Source organism: Kogia breviceps, chromosome 14, assembly GCF_026419965.1.
Source record: "Kogia breviceps isolate mKogBre1 chromosome 14, mKogBre1 haplotype 1, whole genome shotgun sequence".
Lineage (NCBI taxonomy): Eukaryota > Metazoa > Chordata > Mammalia > Artiodactyla > Physeteridae > Kogia > Kogia breviceps.
In genome coordinates, this window is record NC_081323.1 from 88,289,776 (window position 1) to 88,311,195 (window position 21,420).

At 43.5% G+C, this 21,420-nt stretch overlaps 1 protein-coding gene across 5 annotated transcripts in view; it reads right to left on the minus strand.

The window, feature by feature from the left end:
* Positions 1–21,420, minus strand: part of SDK1 (sidekick cell adhesion molecule 1) — a 786,274-nt gene that overhangs the window by 320,567 nt on the left and 444,287 nt on the right. For all 5 annotated transcript variants that reach the window (XM_067012701.1, XM_067012698.1, XM_067012699.1 and 2 more), the window contains exon 5: positions 12,757–12,890. In XM_067012701.1, coding sequence (XP_066868802.1) covers positions 12,757–12,890 — 134 coding nt within the window. The remainder of the gene's footprint in view (positions 1–12,756; positions 12,891–21,420) is intronic.

The following is a 21,420-nucleotide window of genomic DNA, read 5'->3' on the forward strand; positions in this document are numbered from 1 at the left end:
ACGCTCAAAGCGGAGACCAGGGGACCAGACAACGGGACAGAAGTTACAATGGTCCCTCAGTCACACTGAGCGCCGTCCCACCCCAAAGCTCCTCTTCTTAAGTATCTCACTGGTGCCACATCTCCGCATACGTGAAAGGGAAGGTGAAAGTTCCGCTCACGATGCTCTTCTGACCTCGGAAGCAAAACTGATTGCTCCCTTTTGCCGGTGCTTCCAGATTTTCCACCGAAGTCCGTTTCACCTGGCATTTAACCCGCTGTATTCTTGTCATTTGTTCGTGGATCTGCCCCTCCTCAAGAAAAAGCACGCTCAGGAAAGGCAAGAACCTTGTGTCTTACTCATTTAGCTTCCTCAGTGTCAAGCACAATGCCTAGTAGATATGAGATGCTCAGTGTTTCTGAACAAAATACCAGGAAGGAAATCTGAATTTTTTTAAATGGGGGGGGTTATGCATTTTGGAACAAAAATGAGACACGAAGACCCTAGAAGTCAAAGGAAACGCCCCTGCAGCACTTGTGACTGCTGTTCCTCAGATGTACAGGGATGAACACAGAAATTGTGTAGGGGTGACCCCAGAGCAGCAAAGTGTGCAAGCTGTTCCCATACGGCTGATAAGGCTACTTTTCTAGGCATCCTCGAGTGTTCTTCCAGGCTCTGTAGGGTGACGTTCAAAATGCTTAACGACCACCATGCCCACATGGTAGCGGTCCAACCAATGAACACAGAAGCCAGTGCGGGCACAACGGTCTCACATCCGGTCCTTCAGGTGCGGACTTCAGAGGTGGATACAGCCCAGCTAATCGCAATGCTAGTACCGAGTTCAGGGAAGCAGAACTGCTGCCTTGATTTTCATTAAGAACACGCTTCCTGTCATAATTTTTTTAAACGTTGTAACTCAAGTGAACAAAGAAATGAAAGGCTCTAGATATTTCCTATTCATTTTATATTTCTTTATGATAGTAATATTTTTGCATAATTTTTTTCTGAGGCCATTTTCTCTATTCCGTTTGGTCTTCCTGAGTAGACCAAAGGCATGTGAAACCCCTGAAACTCTCTTAAATGAGCTAATAACCAAAGGTCAACCTCTCTGTATGGTTTTTATACATAAATCATTCTGATTCATCAGTGTGCTTCCCAAAGTCTTAAGGAATGGAAAGGCAGAGGCTGAATTCTGGAGCATATTTGTGCTGGAACCTTCCCAAATGAGAGCAAATCTTCGCGTGCCTCAGCCCTGTCTGAATTAATATAGCCATGGGGTGACACACTGACAGGGAGATATACTAGCGTGGGCAACAACCTTTCAAGGAAGGTGAAGGGAGAAGCCTAGCGTGGGACACTTCATACCAGATGGGATGCAGCTCTACAAACTCCATTATCAGTAAAACAGGCGAAGCAAACAAACAAGCAACCCACTCGCTCCACGGGGTCAGCTGGATGGGCTGCCAGCACTGACATTTCTTTTCAAGTTCTAACTCCTACTCCTAAGTCCAAGTTGGGGACCAAAATGAAAAAACAGTCATTCTTTCAAGTCTTTCACTAGAGTTTTTGTACTTCTGGGTTTGTGCTTCTATCTTGTTCCCTCACACAGTACAGCCTTCAGACCTGCCAGGGGGTCATTCATGTCTATAACTAAGGTGAACCAGAAAATCCCCAGCTCGCTTTTTTATGATTTTGTAAAACTATGCAAATTAATAGTCCTCAGAATCCGCCTTGAGAAGCTACACTTGCCAGATATTCCTGGGCCAACGGCAAGCTACACTGACAATCAGAACTAACGTTTCTTACACTCTCCGACGACCTGCTTTGCCACATGTAGAGCTACACTAGGCTCTGAGAGTGGGAACTGATTTTGTGCCAAGGGAGGATATTTCTGAGGATCATAAAAGGTAAGAGGGTATAGGCAGAATAATTACCTGCACTAACAGAGACTCACAGGCAGAGACCATTACTAAGAACTCACTAATCAGAACACAGAAAGAGTCTACATCTTAAGATAAATTCCTGGCTTCTATTATCTCTGATATAAATTCCATCTATTTTTTAACATCTTTATTGGAGTATGATTGCTTTACAATGGTGTGTTAGTTTCTGCTGTGTAACAAAGTGAATCAGCTATACATATACATACATCCCCATATCTCCTCCCTCTTGCGTCTCCTTCCCACCCTCCCTATCCCACCCTCTACATCTCAGAATCAAAGTATTCTCGGAAAAGTGGGGAATCCAGCACTTTGGATCTGGTAATGGTCTTCACAGGAGCTAAGTGGCCTTTCACTTTAACAATACTTTACCCAATTTTCTTAAGGCTTGATTTAATTTTCTCAGCTACTGTGCAAAGATCTACAATCTTACTTACCTGCTGCAATTGCCTTCTATTAAGAGCCAAAAGAACATCATTTATTGTGATCAGTAATAAAACATTGTGACTAAGTGGTAGAGGTAGATCTGAGCTGTTATCAGAAGGTGACCAAACGCCAGGCTGCATACACAGAGCAGCAACCGGATTAAGGACTTTGAACATGATTTTTAAAAGTGAAAACAATTCTGCAATAGAAATAACCTACACGCCGGAGTTTGAAAACCTCAAAAACTCTTAAGGAAGAGAAGCTAACCAGATGTTTCTGAATTAACAGATTCAGAATATTGAACTCATTCATAAAAGGAAAGAGTACAGGCAAGTGTACGTCATTTGTATTCAATGACTGAGAAAATTGTATTTACAACTAACAGCTAGTTCTGTGGTCTCATCTCAGCCAATAACCATTACTTTGCTTGAGGTTTCCCCAAACAAGATGTAGAACGAATAGATGTTAAAGTTCATAAAATGACTGTAAGGAAAATTCAGTTTTCTATCCCCTTTGTCTGTGCCCTCTAAAAATGTCTTATCTTTCCATATCAATTATAGTGTCAGAGAAATCAGACAAAGTACCTCAGTGAATGTAATATCCAAAGTGACCAGGGCTAGGAAGATACTTACCGCATGAGTTAGTTAAAATGTTGAGTCACTCTCCATATAAGTTTTGAAATGTTATGCTTCCATATTATGAGCCTATAGTGAAATGATCTTAAATTCTCAGTCACCTAAATTCAGGATATGGCTGAAGACCGGACCCAGAGCCGAGGGTAAACAAAAGTCACTCGCGTCCGGTGACGGCTCTAAAACTGCCACAATTAAAAGAGTCCTGTGTTTAAATATCTGAATATAACCATTGAAATTGGTACGGTTAACCAAGGGGCAGGAGGAGAGGTGGTTTGGAGAAATTATGAAAGTTGAGTTCTGGCATCAAAACAGAAGCTCTCGCTTTTTAAAACACAGCCGAGCTCCTCTGAGGTCGGGTGTGTGAGAGCTCTTGATGGAGGCTCTCCAGGGCAAAAGGAGGGCTGGCTCGGAGGACGGCTACTTTCCCCGAGTTTAGCCTTTTCCTTGGGCTTCGCTCATCTGTACACACGTCGGCACCAAGGGCACGCGCAGCCTCCTTCCAGGAGAAGCGAGGCGTGTTAGGAGTCAAAGAAACCTTGACCTGAATTCTCAACTCCCCACTTATTCCTCTTGTGATTTCCACCACTAACCTGGCTTCGGGCCTTGGTGCCCTCAGCTCTGAGGCAGGTGGGTCATTAAGGCACATTAAGGCTAATATGGAAGGAAGGCACACACACGGATGCCTGTGCCACCGGCTCAGGGGGCACCAGCGCCCTGCCTCCACCTGTGCCCTCGGGGAATCACGTAACAGCTTATTTGTAAATTCTCACCAAATCTGATACAGCTTAGAACAGCTTTGCTCTGATATCACCTAAAACTATCACTTCCACAGTTCAAGTGGACATCTAAAGGTTTCCAACACAGATTTGAAGAACGGCAAAGAATACAATTTCCAGTGTATTTTAATGTTTTAATATTCTAGTATATTTTAGTAATATAAACTATTGCAGCACTCTTTTGTATGTATCCAAAGGAACCGAAATACTTGATAGAGTAGGTCTAAGGATTTGATACACAGCATCACCCATTTAAAGAATACATGAACAAGCACTAATCTTTAACATCAGAAAGTTTACGTCATTTCTATTTTTCTTCCTGAACTGGTATTTCCATTCTACTTCTCCCACAGAATTTTATCTTAATTTACCATATTTAATGATTCAAAGTATTTTATTGATCACCCTACCATAGCCTCTGAAAAAACTATGTACATAAATTAAAAATTCCCAGCAACCATATGACTCTGGGGTTTAAAAAAAAAACACAAACCCTCTTGGACTGAGTTATTGCTACAATTATTATTTGCAGTCTGTAAAAGATAAATACATGTATAACAAATTTTGATGACTATTATATATAAAAGAAAAAAATAATCACTGGAAATGCATCTCTCCATGAGACAGATGCAAGGTGTACCCTAATTCTAATCCTACCTTTCTTTTTTGTAGAAATAACTGCTGGGAAATTTTGCTCATAGAAAAAAGTAGATGAGAATGGAGGGAATTTTGTTATAGAAATATCTCTCAATTGTTTAAACACCTCTGAGTACACCAAAAGTCACAGGGTAACTTATCAGTTAGGATAGACGACTTTTTGTTCCAATAACCAATAAACCCTGAAATCTCGGCGCTTAGCACAAGTTTGATTTCCCACTTACATCGAGTCCCGTTCAGCCGGGGTCATGCTCCAGGGCTGTTCTTTCCATGCACTAATTCAGCCTCTGGGCAGCTTCTACCTGGCGGCTCTACCATCTCCACGTGTGGCCCGGCCTCGGTGGGCCCCAGGGGGAAGGCAGAGCATGAAGAGGACTTGCTGGCCCTGAAACACGTGGCCTGGAGGTAACACACTCCCTTCCGCTCCACACTGAGTGGGGTTAGTCAGCGGCGCCCAACTGCAGCGGGGCTGGAAATGGCTTCTTCTGCTAAGAGCAAGGGGGCTTTCTATCACTTAGCAATCAATCACCAGAAATTATGTGTAATAAAAATGTCAGCTGACAGCGCATTTGGGCGTTGCCTCATTTTGTAGAGAGCAGGGAATCGAAAACTCCCGATTTATAAAATGATTTATTTCCCAGTTACTAGAGCACTTCACTTTCCCGGCTCTGACACGGATATTTAGAATCATCCCTTTGTTTGGCACCTGGCAGTTTGGAGCCTCAGATCCTAAGGCCTGTACTAAAGATTCGGGACGGATGTGACGCGTGCCCGTAGGAGAAGGGCCCCCTGACACACAGGCAGCCTCAGCATGATCAGAATTCTAGTTTTCTAAATTTTTTAATCTCAAATTTATTATTATTATTTTTGGCCTCACTGCAGCTTTCAGTACCTTAGTTCCCCAACCAGGGACCGGACCTGGACCTCGGCAGGGAGAGCGCCAGGTCCCAACCGCTGGGCCGCCAGGGAAGCCCCAGGATGATCTGATTTCTAGAAAGTGTGTAAGCAAGCACCTGGAGACCGCTGTCCTGAGAATGACACGCGCCTGCGCACCCGCTTGGAGAGCCGTGCGCAGCGGGAGGCGCTCGCGGCCCCATCTGAAGAGCGCTGCTTTGGGGGAGTGTGGGTGTCGGGCATCTCAAATGTGTTCGAAAGTTGAGGGCAAATTGCAATTCATGGCTTAACCCGATGCCCTAAGATTCACCAAGGGTGAAGTCGGGCTGCAATAAGTCACAGAGGGCAAAAGAAAGACAGATTGGGATGAGGGGAGAGGGGAATCCCAAGGGAAGAACAGGAGCCGATATAACACAAATAACCCCGTTCTGTCTTGTGGAGGTGGGAGGAGAATCAGGGCCTCATTATTTTTTCATCGCTTTGTCCTTTTTTTCTCCAGTCTGCTTGAGGGTCCCCAGCTGTACTCGTCTTCTAAACCTCATTCACCACCATTTATACACACGTTGGCTTCGGATACAAACTATTAGGACTGCCGTTTTCGCTTGTGTCTTGGAACTGAGACCGTAAGGAGAAAGCAAGTCCCGAATGCTATTGTGCAGACGGGGTCTATCAGGGGGGTGGCTCTGTCACACTGTGCATGCAAGCTGCCCCCCAGGGACCTCTAAAAATTCTCATTTTCAAGGTGCACAGGATGCCTTCCTACAACTGTTTGCTTTCAGAACTTTCCAGTGGGCTGTGGTTTTACCTTTGCCTGGTAGGTGGATTTACATATTTGTGTCCTTGGTTTTAACTAAACTAACTCTCACAGGGTAGCTAACTGGATACACAAGTACACCCGGGAAGAAATCACAGCTGCGAGTTACTCACAAGTCTAGCACAAATGAGCAACACAGACACAAACGGCAACGCTGACGGCTGTGCTCTCCATCAGCCACGTTCCGGGACAAACGGTCCTCTGTAATCGGACGTTGGAAGAACTTGTCCAGAGAACAAACTATCAGGGAGACTGTGGGGCGCGGCAAAGCGTTGCCGCAAAGCAGGATAGAAAAAGCTGAGTCATCCATCCGGTAGCCAGTGCGCATGCGTTGAGATATGCTAACAAGGTTTTAGAGCAGTAACCAGTCCGAAGGCGACGTGTAGCTATGCCTTCGATATGAACCAGTCAGAGACTTGCACAGTATCCCGAATCTTATATAGGCAGCTGCCGTTACGGCTGCGGGGTCGTCCTTCCATCTTTCTCTAACCAAGCTGTACTCCAATAAAGTGTGATACGAGAAGAATCTAGCGTGTGGCGACTGTTATTCTGCTGGTCAGACGCAGCTCGCCATAAGTGGTGCCGAAACCCGGGAACCGTTGCACCTCGCATGGAGGACCGATTCAGAACTCGACACACGGAGTGAACCGTCGGAGTGAACCGTCGGATCAGGACCCGATTTGGGTGCCGTCAAGATTGACACGGAGCGTGGAAGAGAAACTCGAAAGGGATGCCGAGTGTCGCACGGATGATGCAACAATGGATAATCATGCACTCAATAAAAGCAGAGTGATCGGAAGATTCCTAGCGGGAAATTGGTCCCGAGAGGCGGAACGGATGATACTGAAACGGAAGATTCAAATATTGCGGCTTAATGCTACCAAACTGGAGCCAGTTACTTTCGGGGACTTTACCTCTTGGCTCTCCTCTGCTTTCTCCTTTTTCAAAGAGTGGGTGGGAGTAGCTATGTTTGCAGCCTGCTGCCTGTTTGGGATTGTGCTATGTCTCTGGTTGGTCTGTCGAATTCGTATCCGAGCGCGTCGAGATAAGGTTCTGCTCACTCAGGCGCTTTTGGCTATCGGTGAAGGTGATTCCCCTGCTGCCTGGCTCTCTGCCCTGAATAATCCCAGATGACTGCCCTTGCACGGAGAGGCCTTGCTGCCATTGCACCTCCATAGGGAGCTCTGTTTTAGGTCTCGACAGCCCTTGCACCCTGCCGCCCTATGCTGGCATTGCACGCAGGAGGGTGTCGTAGATGTGCCATAGACAGCCCTTGCACCCTGCCGCCCTATGATGGCATTGCACGCAGGAGGGTGTCATAGATGTGCCAGTGGAAAACTGCCGTTGAACCGTGAGCACACCATGGTGTGAGCATGCGTACCGGCAAAACTTCACTGTGCTATAGTAAATAAATAAGGGGGAGATGTGGGGCGCGGCAAAGCGTTGCCGCAAAGCAGGATAGAAAAAGCTGAGTCATCCATCCGGTAGCCAGTGCGCATGCGTTGAGATATGCTAACAAGGTTTTAGAGCAGTAACCAGTCCGAAGGCGACGTGTAACTATGCCTTCGATATGAACCAGTCAGAGACTTGCACAGTATCCCGAATCTTATATAGGCAGCTGCCGTTACGGCTGCGGGGTCTTCCTTCCATCTTTCTCTAACCAAGCTGTACTCCAATAAAGTGTGATACGAGAAGAATCTAGCGTGTGGCGACTGTTATTCTGCTGGTCAGACGCAGCTCGCCATAGGAGACCAAGTGAAGTATGGATTTTCATTCACAAACTGTATTCTGTGCTGTGAGACATGAACTAAAGATGGACTGAAACTTTCATGATTAGCAAGATACCGTTTATTTCACCTTTCAGTATTTCACCTTTTTGTATGATAGCTAAACACTCATACTTTATGAACAGCTCAGTATGCATACACCAGGGGTGAATGTCAAGGCTTCCTTACCGATGGTGTGCCTATAAAAAGGCTTCAGAGACCACAGCCTAGACTTAGCTCCTTCCACAACCAGCTCCGGGAGGTCTGGGCAGAGCATGTCTTATGCTTCATTACATATCCTACTTAGCAGGTCAATACATGCTAAACGATTAAACTCATCATTCTACTGTAAAGTACACTTCCTGTTTATGTTTCTGAAAATTTTGGCAGTAAAGTACCATTTACCCTATAAAGCCATAGCTGGATGTGAAATCGGTCATTTATAACATAGACACGGCCTCAGGATCGCTCTTTAGAAACATTTCAAACCGTTCCCATGGCTTTGGCCATCCAATTCATGTCAAAGAACAACTGAAAGGCTTATGCCTGGCCCTTCTCTCCCTATAATGTTAGAAGCATGAAGAGAAAAAGACAGAATTTTATCCGGGCGCACAAAAGCCGTGTTTTACAGGGCAATCAATCCTCTTGGACGACTGTTCCTAGACGTTATTCTCAGTTCACTTTCAGCTACTAACCATACGTGAGGTCTGCAGTTAAATTAGAATTACAGAGGACAAAAGAATGTTAAGTGGTCGTCAGAATTAAAAGCAAGGGTTTGCCAGCCTGAAGGCGGATCAGCTGCACTGGTAGCCCATCGGCACGTGTTGTCTGAGGAGCAGGCGTTAAAACGAGAGACGCGAAAAACTCAGGAAGGAGAGAGGCCGTCATTTCTTTTCTAATTTAAGCTTCGTCTCCAGCAGGGACTCGCATTACCCTGGACATTCTGAGGACTGAGTCAGAGCTGATGATGTGTCTAAGGTAAGTACAATGGCATTTAAACAATAATTAGTGAATCACTGTACGGAATTCTTCTCATCTTCAAAAAGAAACTCTCATCTACATATATTAATTCAGTTCGGAAGCCCTGATCCACACAACTTAACTCAACGTAAAAGCCTCAAAGTGAAAACCCAAAACAGGTTGACGGGTGTATGAAGCGTGCCTGAGTCTGACCTCAGAATGGAGATGTGTACTCTCAGGCGAGTGCAGCCCCCTCTTTTTCTGGTGTGCAGCTGAGCCACGGGAGCCAGCGATGGAAAAGTCAAGCAGGGTGCTTCAGCAGTCCCACCCATGGCCTTGACATCTGCTGGCTTCACGTCACATCAAAACTTCCAAGCGAATCCGCCCCTGGGGTGGTGGCAAGCTTCCACTGGGAGCAGGAGAGCGGAGAGCTCAGAGAAGTCCTCTCCTTCCCGACGGGAAATAGCTGTGCAGGACGTGCTGTCACTTACCCTCCTGACCACGTACCAGGGCGGGAGGGGCGAGGTAAGGGGTAATGATGCACAAAACAGCAGGCGGCACCGTGACGGGGCTGCATTTCACTTCTCATTGTCGTGCTTTTCAAATTTTTATTTATTTTTGTCTTAACCGTCTTAATCTCCTGCTTCCTATAAGCTTCAGGTGCAGCCAGAATATTCAGCAACTGGAAAGGTGGTGAGGTTTTGAACTCTCAAGGACACAGCTGTTTGGGAAAATACGCCGTCTCCTCCTGTTAGCTGGGGGACAGCGCGTTTCGAGGCAAGGCTGGCCCTGGGTGCTACTCCGCCCCGACCCTAGGCTGTCCCTGCGGGAGGAACAGTTTATTATGGTGACTGCAAACAGGGGGTGGGCCGCACAGCACTTTCCACTTTTAAATTCATTGCGGTGCAGTCCACCGGGAATTTAATTTCCCGTACCCGACCACCTTGATCGTATTCACTACAGAAACGTTCCCCACTCGATTCTCCTGATGCCAAGGGAAAATCTATCATCGTTAAATGATAATTGGCTGTAATATCTTTAGATTCTTCAGAATTGCTGGCTGGCAAGTTTTCTAAATTTTTCATCAATCTTGTCTGGTGTTTTTACAAAGCCTACATTAGAAAAAAAAATGTCTAAGCCTGCAGAACACACTGCATCTTACTACCTGCATGAATAGGTCTTGAGAGTATTTAATTCCATAATAAATCTGGTGGCGTTGTGCACCCTCCGTATTTCACAGCCTCACACGGTGCTGGCAGGGAAGTCCTGAGCTGCAGTTTGCCCCCCTTACAGCGTTCGTTGCAGCCCAGAAAGGAGCACATTTTAACAACCAACGATGGGGAATTCCCTAGCAGTCGGGTGGTTAGGACTCCAAGCTTCCACTACAGGGTGCAAGGGTTCAATCCCTGGGGGAGGAACTAACATCCCACAAACCGAGTAGCATGGCCGAAAAGACTAAAACATAAGTAAATTAAAATGAAAATAAATAAACAGGGACTTCCCTGGTGGCGCAGTGGTTACGAATCCGTCTGCCAGGGTTCGATCCCTAGTCCGGGAAGGTCCCACATGTTGCGGAGCAACTAAGCCCGTGCGCCACAACTACTGAGCTTGTGCGCCTAGAGAGCCCGTGCTCCGCAACAAGAGAAGCCACCCCAATGAGAAGCCCACGCACCGCAACAAAGAGCAGCCCCCGCTCGCCGCAACTAGAGGAAGCCCGCACACGGCAACGAAGACCCAACGCAGCCAAAAATAAATAAATAAAATTTTTAAAAAGAGACTATTTAAAAAAATAAATAAATAAACAATCAATTCTGGGGTTTTCTGCAGATTTATCAAGACTTCTGATCTTTAGAGTTTTTCAAAATAGAATTTTAGTGAGAAAAGGCATGATTGGGTGCCCTTTAAATTTTAGGTAAATCTAACACGTCAACAGTGCGGTTCACCCAAGAACTAAAATAAGGCCGTTTCCTCAACCTCCTTACTTGTCACATTTTACCTGGTCCCCCATAAAAAGCAAAGAACACAGACGGGGACAGAATGCAGGTTTTCTCCTAAGATTTAAAATAAGTCCATCCATACCATCAACTTCTTTATATCTCACCTTCTACACATTTTACCCAGTGCCAGTGAAAAGATAAAACTACACGAGGGAACGAGATACAAAGCAGTTAATTATAATATTTATGAGCTACTTCCAATATGCTTCTTGGTTAGAGTAGACACTGAAATTATTAAAAAATTTACATATTCCAATTATCTAATGCATGGTATGGCGTTAGTACAGCAACTTACAAATTCACCGAACTCGTTTTATTTTCTACTGGTTTTGTAGAGTAGGCATGTAGGAAACTACTGGGTGCGGACTATTTCATACCTTCGTGATGTTAGCATCAAGTTAACCAAAATATTTGTGGAATTTTTCCCCCTCTTCTAATAGACTAAGTCAATTTTTTTGTTTCTGACTCAGAATTCCACCAATTTGACCTATTATTATCCTGGTACGTATATTACAATTGAGTGCTGAGTCAGATTTGCTAAACAGAATAAAAAGGCTCTAATAAAAGTTGGAAGTCATTAAAATTATCACAATATATTTAATAACAAAATTTCCATCTTTTATTATTAGTAGTACTGAAAAATCTCCATAAATCACATTACTTTTCTACTACGATTCTTGATTCATAGGGTCCTTTAAATAGCAGTACAACATGCACTGGACTTTGTGAGCCCTACACCTAATCAATGGACACAACTCTCCAAAGCGCCGCAAAGGCCCCGCGGATGGCCCGATCTGCACCGCCTGTGGTCTGGAGCTGAGGACTCAGTTCCCAGACATTAGGAGCTGGTGGCAGGGTGGTGGCCACCTAGGAGCACTTGCCGGGCAGGTGCGGGGCATGTGGCAGCGCACGCAGTTGACGCCCACCGTCTCCGGACTGTGGTGCTGTCCACCCGGTAAACTCTGTTAGGCCTAAAGCAACTGTATCCCTCAAGGAGCAGGAGAGGCAAACACTGCGGTCTATCCCGCGTAATGAACAAAACTTGTCAAACTACCCGAAGGGGAAAGCCGTTCTTTCAAGGTGGTTTTTAAAAACATGACATCTACCACTATACAGACAAACCCACTTAACTCACTCTTGTATGACATGATCATAATATTTTGAAATCTACCATGACCACCTCCCAACTGTATTTTCTCAACAGCATAATCACTGCATTTCATCCCATGAAGCTTCACGCTGCAGACATTTGGGGGCATCTCTGAGATGCATCTTTTGCTCTCTTTTAGCTACGAGTTCTCGCTTCCGGTCATTTCCCCCTTCTCCGGCAACCAACTCTTCCTAGTAGAATTTCTGGAGCCTTCTTTCAAAGGCCAAATATTTAAACTAAGTTGCCTCAAACCAAAACATCCTTAAATTAGCCGAACATTTAACTGTGATGTGTGTGTATTTTCTTAGTGATCCGGGCTTTTAGTTATTCTTAAGATATACTCCTAATTTTAACACAACTTACTATATATATTTTCTCAAAGATTTTTTTTTTTTTTAATTAAAGTAAAAGAACATAACCTGTGGCCTAATCTAGTCTCAAGTTTCATGGATACAACCCCTTATAAGCCAAAGGATGTTTCGTTGTTGTTAAAAACCATACACATTAACATAGCACAAAAGCAAAAATGTTATTTTAAATGCCCCCAAACAAATAAGATCCTGTATTTAGAATTACCGGTCAGATTCACATTTTCTGCCTATCAGTTCAAAGAAAGCGATTATGGACATTGGATCAATACCGAACCATAACCACCGGCCCAGAGCGGTAAGATTTATTGCAAAATGCCCCGTGAGACGGTGGCTATTAACTAACCCAGCATTCGCCGCTTTCACAACGATCGTGTGGGATTTGGGCACTCACCTGCTATGCTCAGGTGGACGAACGGGCTGGTCTCGTTCTCCCCGTTCCTCTCGTTGACGGCCTGCGCGTAGTAAGCCCCCGCGTCGCTGGCCGTCGCTGCCAGGATCACCAGCTCGTTCTCCAGCGTGACGGCTCTGAGTCAGGGAAGAGAAGAGACGGCGTCAAGGCTGGTCCACGGAGCTCCGCGTTTGTCAGGCAGAGGAATTTACCAGGCCGGCCAGAAGGGAACGTCCACGGTTGTGATTGTTGTTGTGGCTGTTGCTTTAAAGGTTAAAAACAATCTGGAAGGACAAAAGCAAATCCCCAGGCCGACCTGAGGAATGAAGTGGTGGCTGGGCTGCTGAGGCCCGTGTGGCACCGGCTCCTGCCAGGGGCCTGGGACCCCCAGGTGCCATGTCCGCCTCTACCCTGCTTGTGCAGAAGACGGCCTTTTGGGACACACACTTCCAGAGTTCGCTGCAACTCAAAGGTTCCTCTGAGAACTCATAACAAGACAGGTTAGGAGAAACTCTGCAAGAGCTGGCCTTTTTCTTTCAGGCAGGGCTCTGGGACCACACTGGACCACCAAACCCTGGACCCGGGCGACGGAATTTACTGTGATGTCTCCACTCCCAGGGAGCCTCATTAGAGACTTTGTACATCTATTTATAGACTAACGGGTAGAAGAAAAGTTGTCAGTGGGCATAGTGCTGACCCCTTCAACTCAATTTCCCCACAATTACTAACCCCAGGGCTGCATATTCTCCACCTCTGCTATCTCCGCACACCCTCAGGTGCAGACCAACAGTCTAGGTGATCAGCCCTGAATCCTTCTCATATATTCCAATTCTACTGTGAAAAGGAATCTCTGAGACACATTTGGCCCACGATCCTTCTCTTAAGAAATGAGAAGATGGAGGGTCAGAGAGGTTAAGTTGCTTTTCCAAGGTAAACAGCAAGGTAACCGTACCAGAGGGAGGACTAGGTCTTCTCACATGTAGGCTGGTGCTCTGCCAACCATACCATGCACAGACTCTCGCCCTTACTTATCTAAAAGAAGAAGAAGAAAGGCAACAAAGACACAAATTCCATAAATCCAAATAATCTTTCAGTAAATGGGTGCCCCAGTATCCTTTGCTCATGTTATAGTTCTATATTCTTTTTACTAGTTAAGGAGGTTGGGAGGGGGGGTAGAACCTGTTAAAAAACAAGAACAAACAACAACAAAAAAAACAAAGGTAAGTGATCTTTTCCTTGGCTGGTAAAGTGCACTTTGAGGGTCAGACACATTCTGAGCACCAAAATGTCATTTAGCCTATACACTCATGTTCAAAACACTAGAAAACTCCTGGGATCCTGGAGTCCCACAACTGCATCACTCTAAGGGTGAATAGTTTTATTTGTTCATTTTTAATGCTAGATAGTCATACCCTTCTAGAGTCAGCTAAACTAAGATCTCTATTCTAGTAACATAAAAAAACATGCAGGACATAAAACTGGGGCCTCAGACGTAAAACTGGGGTCACTGATGTAAATCCGTGACCTTGGACGTGAATCCGGGGTGCAGACTCCTGTCAAGCCCAGGCGGAGTCCCTTGGCGGTGTGGGCAGCACAGATGGCCCGGCTCTGACCCTGAGGACACCAGTCCGCCACTCTGCCCCTCCAGCATCTCTGGGTCCCCACCGCCACACACCAGCCAGGTGGTTCCACGGATCTGTATGTCCGTGTCTTTGGGGGACCATTACTTCACCTGCCACATGCTTGTGGGATCTTGGTTCCCAGTCTGGAGGTCGGGCCCGAGCTCCTGTGGTGGGAGCTCCAAGTCCAAACTGCTGGACTAACAGAGAACCTCAGACCCCAGGGAGTATCAATTGGATTGAGACTGCCCAGAGGTCCTCCTCTCAGCACCAAGATCCAGCTCTATCCAACTGCCTGCAAACTCCACTGCTGGACGTCTCAGGCCAAACACAACCAGTAAGACAGGAACACAGTACCATCCATCAAAAAAGAAACAACAAAAAAAATATGTTACAGACGAAGGAGCAAGGTAAAAACCTAAAAGACCAAATAAATGAAGACGAAATAGGCAACCTACCTGAAAAACAATTCAGAGTAATGCTAGTAAAGATGATCCAAAATCTCAGAAGCAGAATGGAGAAAATACAAGAAACATTTAGCAAGGATCTAGAAGAACTAAAGAGCAAACAAACAGTGATGAACAACATAATTACTGAAATTAAAAATACTCTAGAAGGAAGCAATAACAGAAAAACTGAGGCAGAAGAACAGATAAGTGAGCTGGAAGATAAAAGGTGGAAATAACTGCCAGGGAGCAGAATAAAGAAAAAAGAATGAAGAGAATTGAGGAGAGCCTCAGACCCTCTGGGACATTAAACACACCAACATTCGAATTATAGGGGTCCCAGAAGAAGAAGAAGAGAAAAAGAAAGGGTCTGAGAAAATATTTGAAGAGATTAGAGTCGAAAACTTCCCTAACATGGGAAAGGAAACAGTCAATCAAGTCCAGGAAGCACAGAGAGTACCATACATGATAAACCCAAAGAGAAACATGCCGAGACACATATTAATCAAACTATCAAGAATTAAATACAAAGAAAAAATATTAAAAGCAGCAAGGGAAAAGCAACAAATAACATAAGGTTGGCAGGACATATTTAAAGTGATGAAAGGAAAAAAACCTACAACCAAGATTACTCTACCCAGCAAGGATGTCATTCACATTTGATGGAGAAATTAAAACCTTTATAGATAAGCAAAAATTAAGAGAATTCAGCACCACCAAACCAGCTTTACAACAAATGCTAAAGGAAGGAAACACAAGAGAAGGAAAAGACCTACAAAACAAACCCAAAACAGTTAAGAAAATGGTAATAGGAACCTACATATTGATAATTACCTTAAATGTAAAAGGATTAAATATTCCAACCAAAAGACACAGACTGGCTGAATGGATACAAAAACAAGACCCGTACATATGCTATCTACAGGAGACCCACTTCAGACCTAGGGACACATACAGACTGAAAGTGAGGGGAGGGAAAAAGATATTCCATGCAAATGGAAATCAAAAGAAAGCTGGAGAAGCAATTCTCATATCAGGCAAAATGGACTTTAAAATAAAGACTATTACAAGAGATAAAGAAGGACACTATATAATGATCAAGGGATCAATCCAAGAAGAAGATATAACAATTGTAAATATTTATGCACCCAACACAGGAGCACCTCAATACATAAAGCAAATGCTAACAGCCATAAAAGGGGAAATGAACAGTAACACAATAATAGTCAGGGAATTTAACAGCCCACATCCACCAATGGACAGATCAACCAAAATGAAAATAAATAAGGAAACACAAGCTTTAAATGATACATCAAACAAGATGGACTAAGTTGATATTTTTAGGACATTCCATCCAAAAACAATAGAATACACTTTCTTCTCAAGTGCTCATGGAACACTCTCCAGGATAGACCATATCTTGGGTCACAAATCAAGCCTTGGTAAATTTAAGAAAATTGAAATAGTATCAAGTATCTTTTCCGATCACAATGCTATGAGACTAGATATCAATTATAGGAAAAAAACTGTAAAAAATACAAACAAATGGAGGCTAAACAATACACTACTAAATAGCGAAGAGATTGCTGAAGAAATCAAAGAGGAAATAAAAAACTACATAGAAACAAATGACAATGAAAACAAAACAATCCAAAACCTATGGGATGCAGCAAAAGCAGTTCTAAGAGGGAAGTTTATAGCAATATAATCCTACCTCAAGAAACAAGAAAAATCTCAAATAAACAACCTCACCTTATACCTAAAGCAATTAGAGAAAGAAGAACAAAAAAAACCCCAAAGTTAGCAGAAGGAAAGAAATCATAAAGATCAGATCAGAAAGAAATGAAAAAGAAATGAAGGAAATGATAGCAAAGATCAATAAAACTAAAAGCTTGTTCTTTGAGAAGATGAACAAAATTGATTAACCTTTAGTCAGACTCATCAAGAAGAAAAGGGAGAAGACTCAAATCAACAGAATTAGAAAAGGAAAAGGAGAAGTAACAACAGACACTGAAGAAATACAAAGGAGAGAATACTACAAGCAACTATATACCAATAAAATGGACAACCTGGAAGAAATGGACAAATTCTTTGAAAAGCACAACCTTCTGAGACTGAACCAGGAAGAAATAGAAAATATAAACAGACCAATCACAAGCACTGAAATTGAAACTGTAATTAAAAATCTTCCAACAAGGGCTTCCCTGGTGGCACAGTAGTTGAGAGTCTGCCTGCCAATGCAGGGGACATGGGTTCGTGCCCCGGTCCGGGAAGATCCCACATGCCGCGGAGCGGCTAGGCCCATGAGCCATGGCCGCTAAGCCTGCGCGTTCGGAGCCTATGCTCCGCAATGGGAGAGGCCACAACAGTGAGAGACCCGCATACTGCAAAAAAAAAAAAAAAATCTTCCAACAAACAAAAGCCCAGGACCAGATGGCTTCACAGGTGAATTCTACCAAACATTTAGAGAAGAGCTAACACCTATCCTTCTCAAGCTCTTCCAAAATATAGCAGAGGGAGAAATACTGCTAAACTCATTCTACGAGGCTACCATCACCCTGACACCAAAACCAGACAAAGATGTCACAAAAAAAGAAATTATAGGCCAATATCTCTGAAGAACATAGATGCAAAAATCCTCAACAAGGTACTAGCAAACAGAATCCAACAGCACATTAAAAGGATCATACACCATGATCAAGTGGAATTTATCCCAGAAATGCAAGGATTCTTCAGTATACGCAAATCAATCTATGTGATACACCATATTAACAAATCGAAGGATAAAAACCATATGATCATCTCAATAGATGGAGAAAAAGCTTTTGAAAAAATTCAACATCCATTTATGATAAAAACTCTCCAGAAAGTAGGCATGGAGGGAACCTACCTCAACATAATAAAGGCCATATACTACAAACCTACAGCCAACATCATTCTCAATGGTGAAAAACTGAAACCATTTCCTCTAAGATCAGGAACAAGACAAGGTTGCCCACTCTCACCACTATTATTCAACATAGTTTTGGAAGTTTTAGCCACAGCAATCAGAGACGAAAAAGAAATAAAAGGAATCCAAATCAGAAAAGAAGAAGTAAAACTGTCACTGTTTGCAGATGACGTGATACTATACACATAGAATCCTAAAGATGTTACCAGAAAACTACTAGAGCTAATCAATGAATTTGGTAGAGTAGCAGGATACAAAATTAATGCACAGAAACCTCTTGCATTCCTATACACTAACAATGAAAAATTTGAAAGAGAACTTAAGGAAACACTCCCATTTACCATTGCAACAAAAAGAATAAAATACCTAGGGATGAACCTACCTAAGGAGACAAAAGACCTGTATGCAGAAAACTATAAGACACTGATGAAAGAAATTAAAGATGATACAGACAGATGGAGAGATATACCATGTTCTTGGATTGGAAGAATCAACACTGCAAAAATCACTATGCTACCCAAAGCAATCTACAGATTCAACGCAATCCCTATCAAATTACCAATGGCATTTTTCACAGAACTAGAACAAAAAAATTCACAATTTGTATGGAAACACAAAAGACCCCATATAGCCAAAGCAATCTTGAGAAAGAAAAACAGAGCTGGAGGAATCAGGCTCCCTGACTTCAGACTATACTACAAAGCTACAGTAATCAAGACAGTACGGTACTGGCACAAAAACAGAAACATAGATCAATGGAACAGGATAGAAAGCCCAGAGATAAACCCATGCACATATGGTCACCTGATCTTTGATAAAGGAGGCAAGAGTATACAATGGAGAAAAGACAGCCTCTACAATAAGTGGTGCTGGGAAAACTGGACAGCTACATGTAAAAGAATGAAATTAGAACACTCCTTAACACCATACACAAAAATAAACTCAAAATGGATTAAAGACCGAAATGTAAAGCCACGGACTATAAAACTCTTAGAGAAAAACATCGTCAGAACACTCTATGACATAAATCACAGCAAGATCGTTTTTGACCTACCTCCTAGAGAAATGGAAATAAAAAGAAAAATAAACAAATGGGACCTAATGAAACTTAAAAGCTTTTGCACAACAAAGGAAACCATAAAAAAAGATGAAAGGACAACCCTCAGAATGGGAGAAAATATTTGCAAATGAAGCAAGTGACAAAGGATTAATCTCGAAAACATACAAGCAGCTCACTCATGCAGCTCAATATCAAAAAATAGACAACCCAATCCAAAAATGGGCAGAAGACCTAAATTGACATTTCTCCAAAGAAGATATACAGATGGCCAAAAAACACACGAAAAGATGCTCAACATCACAAATCATTAGAGAAATGCAAATCAAAACTACAATGAGGTATCACTGCACACCAGTCAGAATGGCCATTATCAAAAAATCTACAAGCAATAAATGCTGGAGAGGGTGTGGAGAAAAGGGAACCCTCTTACCCTGTTGGTGGGAATGTAAATTGATACAGCCACTGTGGAGAACAGTATGGAGGTTCCTTAAGAAACTAAAAATAGGGCTACCATATGACCCAGCAATCCCACTACTGGGCATATACCCTGAGAAAACCATAATTCAAAAAGAGTCATGTACCACAATGTTCAGTGCAATACTATTTACAATAGCCAGGACATGGAAGCAAACTAAGTGTCCATCGACAGATGAAATGGATAAAGAAGATGTGGCACATATATACAATGGAATATTACTCAGCCCCTAAAAAGAAACGAAATTGAGTTATTTGTACTGAGGTGGATGGACCCAGAGTCTGTCATACAGAGTGAAGTAAGTCACAAAGAGAAAAACAAATACTGCATGCTAACACATATATATGGGATCTAAAAAAAAGAAAAACATGGTTCCGATGAACCTAAAGGCAGGACAGGAATAGAGACAGAGACGTAGAGAATGTACTTGAGGACACGGGGAGGGGAAGGGTAAGCTGGGATGAAGTGAGAGAGTGGCATGGACATATAAACACAACCAAATGTAAAACAGACAGCTAGTGGGAAGCAGCCGCATAGCACAGGGAGATGAGCTCAGTGCCTGTGACCACCTGGAGGTGTGGGATAGGGAGGGTGGGAGGGCGGCGCTAGAGGGAGGGGACATGGGGATGTATGTATGCATATAGAGGATTCACTTTGTTATACAGTAGAAACTAACACAACGATGTAAAGCAATTATACTCCAATAAGGATGTTAAAACAACATGCAAAATAAATAACTTCTCATGAGAAATTTTAGCATAATAAAACTTTTTCTTCCTGCTACCTTCTAAAACCTTTTTCAAAACCTCTTGATTTTCAGACATTTTATAAGATTATCTCAAGAAGTTACTGCTTATTCAGGGTTACCTCAGGATATATTACAGTTTGAGGTCTCTACGACTAACTTACCTCATTTCTCTTAATAGGGAACAAAATTTCCCTATTACGAAGTTTTCAATTTTTAGTCCCATAAAAATATTTCAAAAAAGCCTTACTATAATTATTTATGATTCCTTTATAGATTCCTTTATAGAACCATAAAATTGTTCCATTTTACTTTAGTATATGTTACACTGGCACCTAAAATTAAATATGAGTATTTATTACCCATGAAGTTACACATTTATTAGTACAATTTAAAAACTGAATATATCATAACTTTTTTCTTTAACATCTAATTTTTGCCGTAGTAATTTCAAATATGCCTATTTTTTTTTTGGTGGTACGCGGGCCTCTCACTGCTGTGGCCCCTCCCGTTGCGGAGCACAGGCTCCGGACGCGCAGGCTCAGCGGCCACGGCTCACGGGCCCAGCCGCTCCGCGGCGCGTGGGATCCTCCCGGACCGGGGCTCGAACCCGTGTCCCCTGCATCGGCAGGCGGACTCTCAACCGCTGTGCCACCAGGGAAACCCCAAATATGCCCATTATTCCTCAGAGTTATTCTCCAAAAAGTCCACTAATTCTCTGTATTATTTATGATGTTGTTTCAAGGGTATTGAAAATTAAAAAGTACATAAAGAATAGAAATATTAAAGTTCACATCTGTTATAATTTATAGATTTAAGCTCATTTTTTCTTTTAAATTTCGGTAGTAAAGTCAGAAGTCATGAAGAAAAACCTATCTATTGCCAACAAGAACCCCACAAGACTGCGCCAACGTTCGAGAACATTAGGTCAACGAGGATCACCTCCCCAGGAGACTCTATTCTGTTTTCCGGTCCGTCTCTTTCGGAACAGGGCATTTCGACAAAAGAAACAGATGTTCTTAATGAAAACTAAAATATCTAAACACATTCATCAAATTCAAAATTCTGGTGATTGTTACAACGCTTAAGAAGAAGAACCATTTTCGAAGATAATGCAGTAGGTGCCAAGCATCCGTGCTCTGAGTCTTGTTTCCCAAGAGACCCTGACTTTGCTGTGGCGCCCACGCCTCCCCCAGGCAGCCACGTGGTGTGAGGAAGCCGGCCGGCCCCGCTCCCCGCACCAGGTTTGCCCCCCCAGCCGTGTTCAAGACCGTGAGGAGCGGCCGTGGGACCCAAGTCGCCCGGTCAGACCGACAGGAAGGGCCGTGCTGGGGGCCGGTCAGGACACATGCTGCCCTGTGGGCTGCTGGTG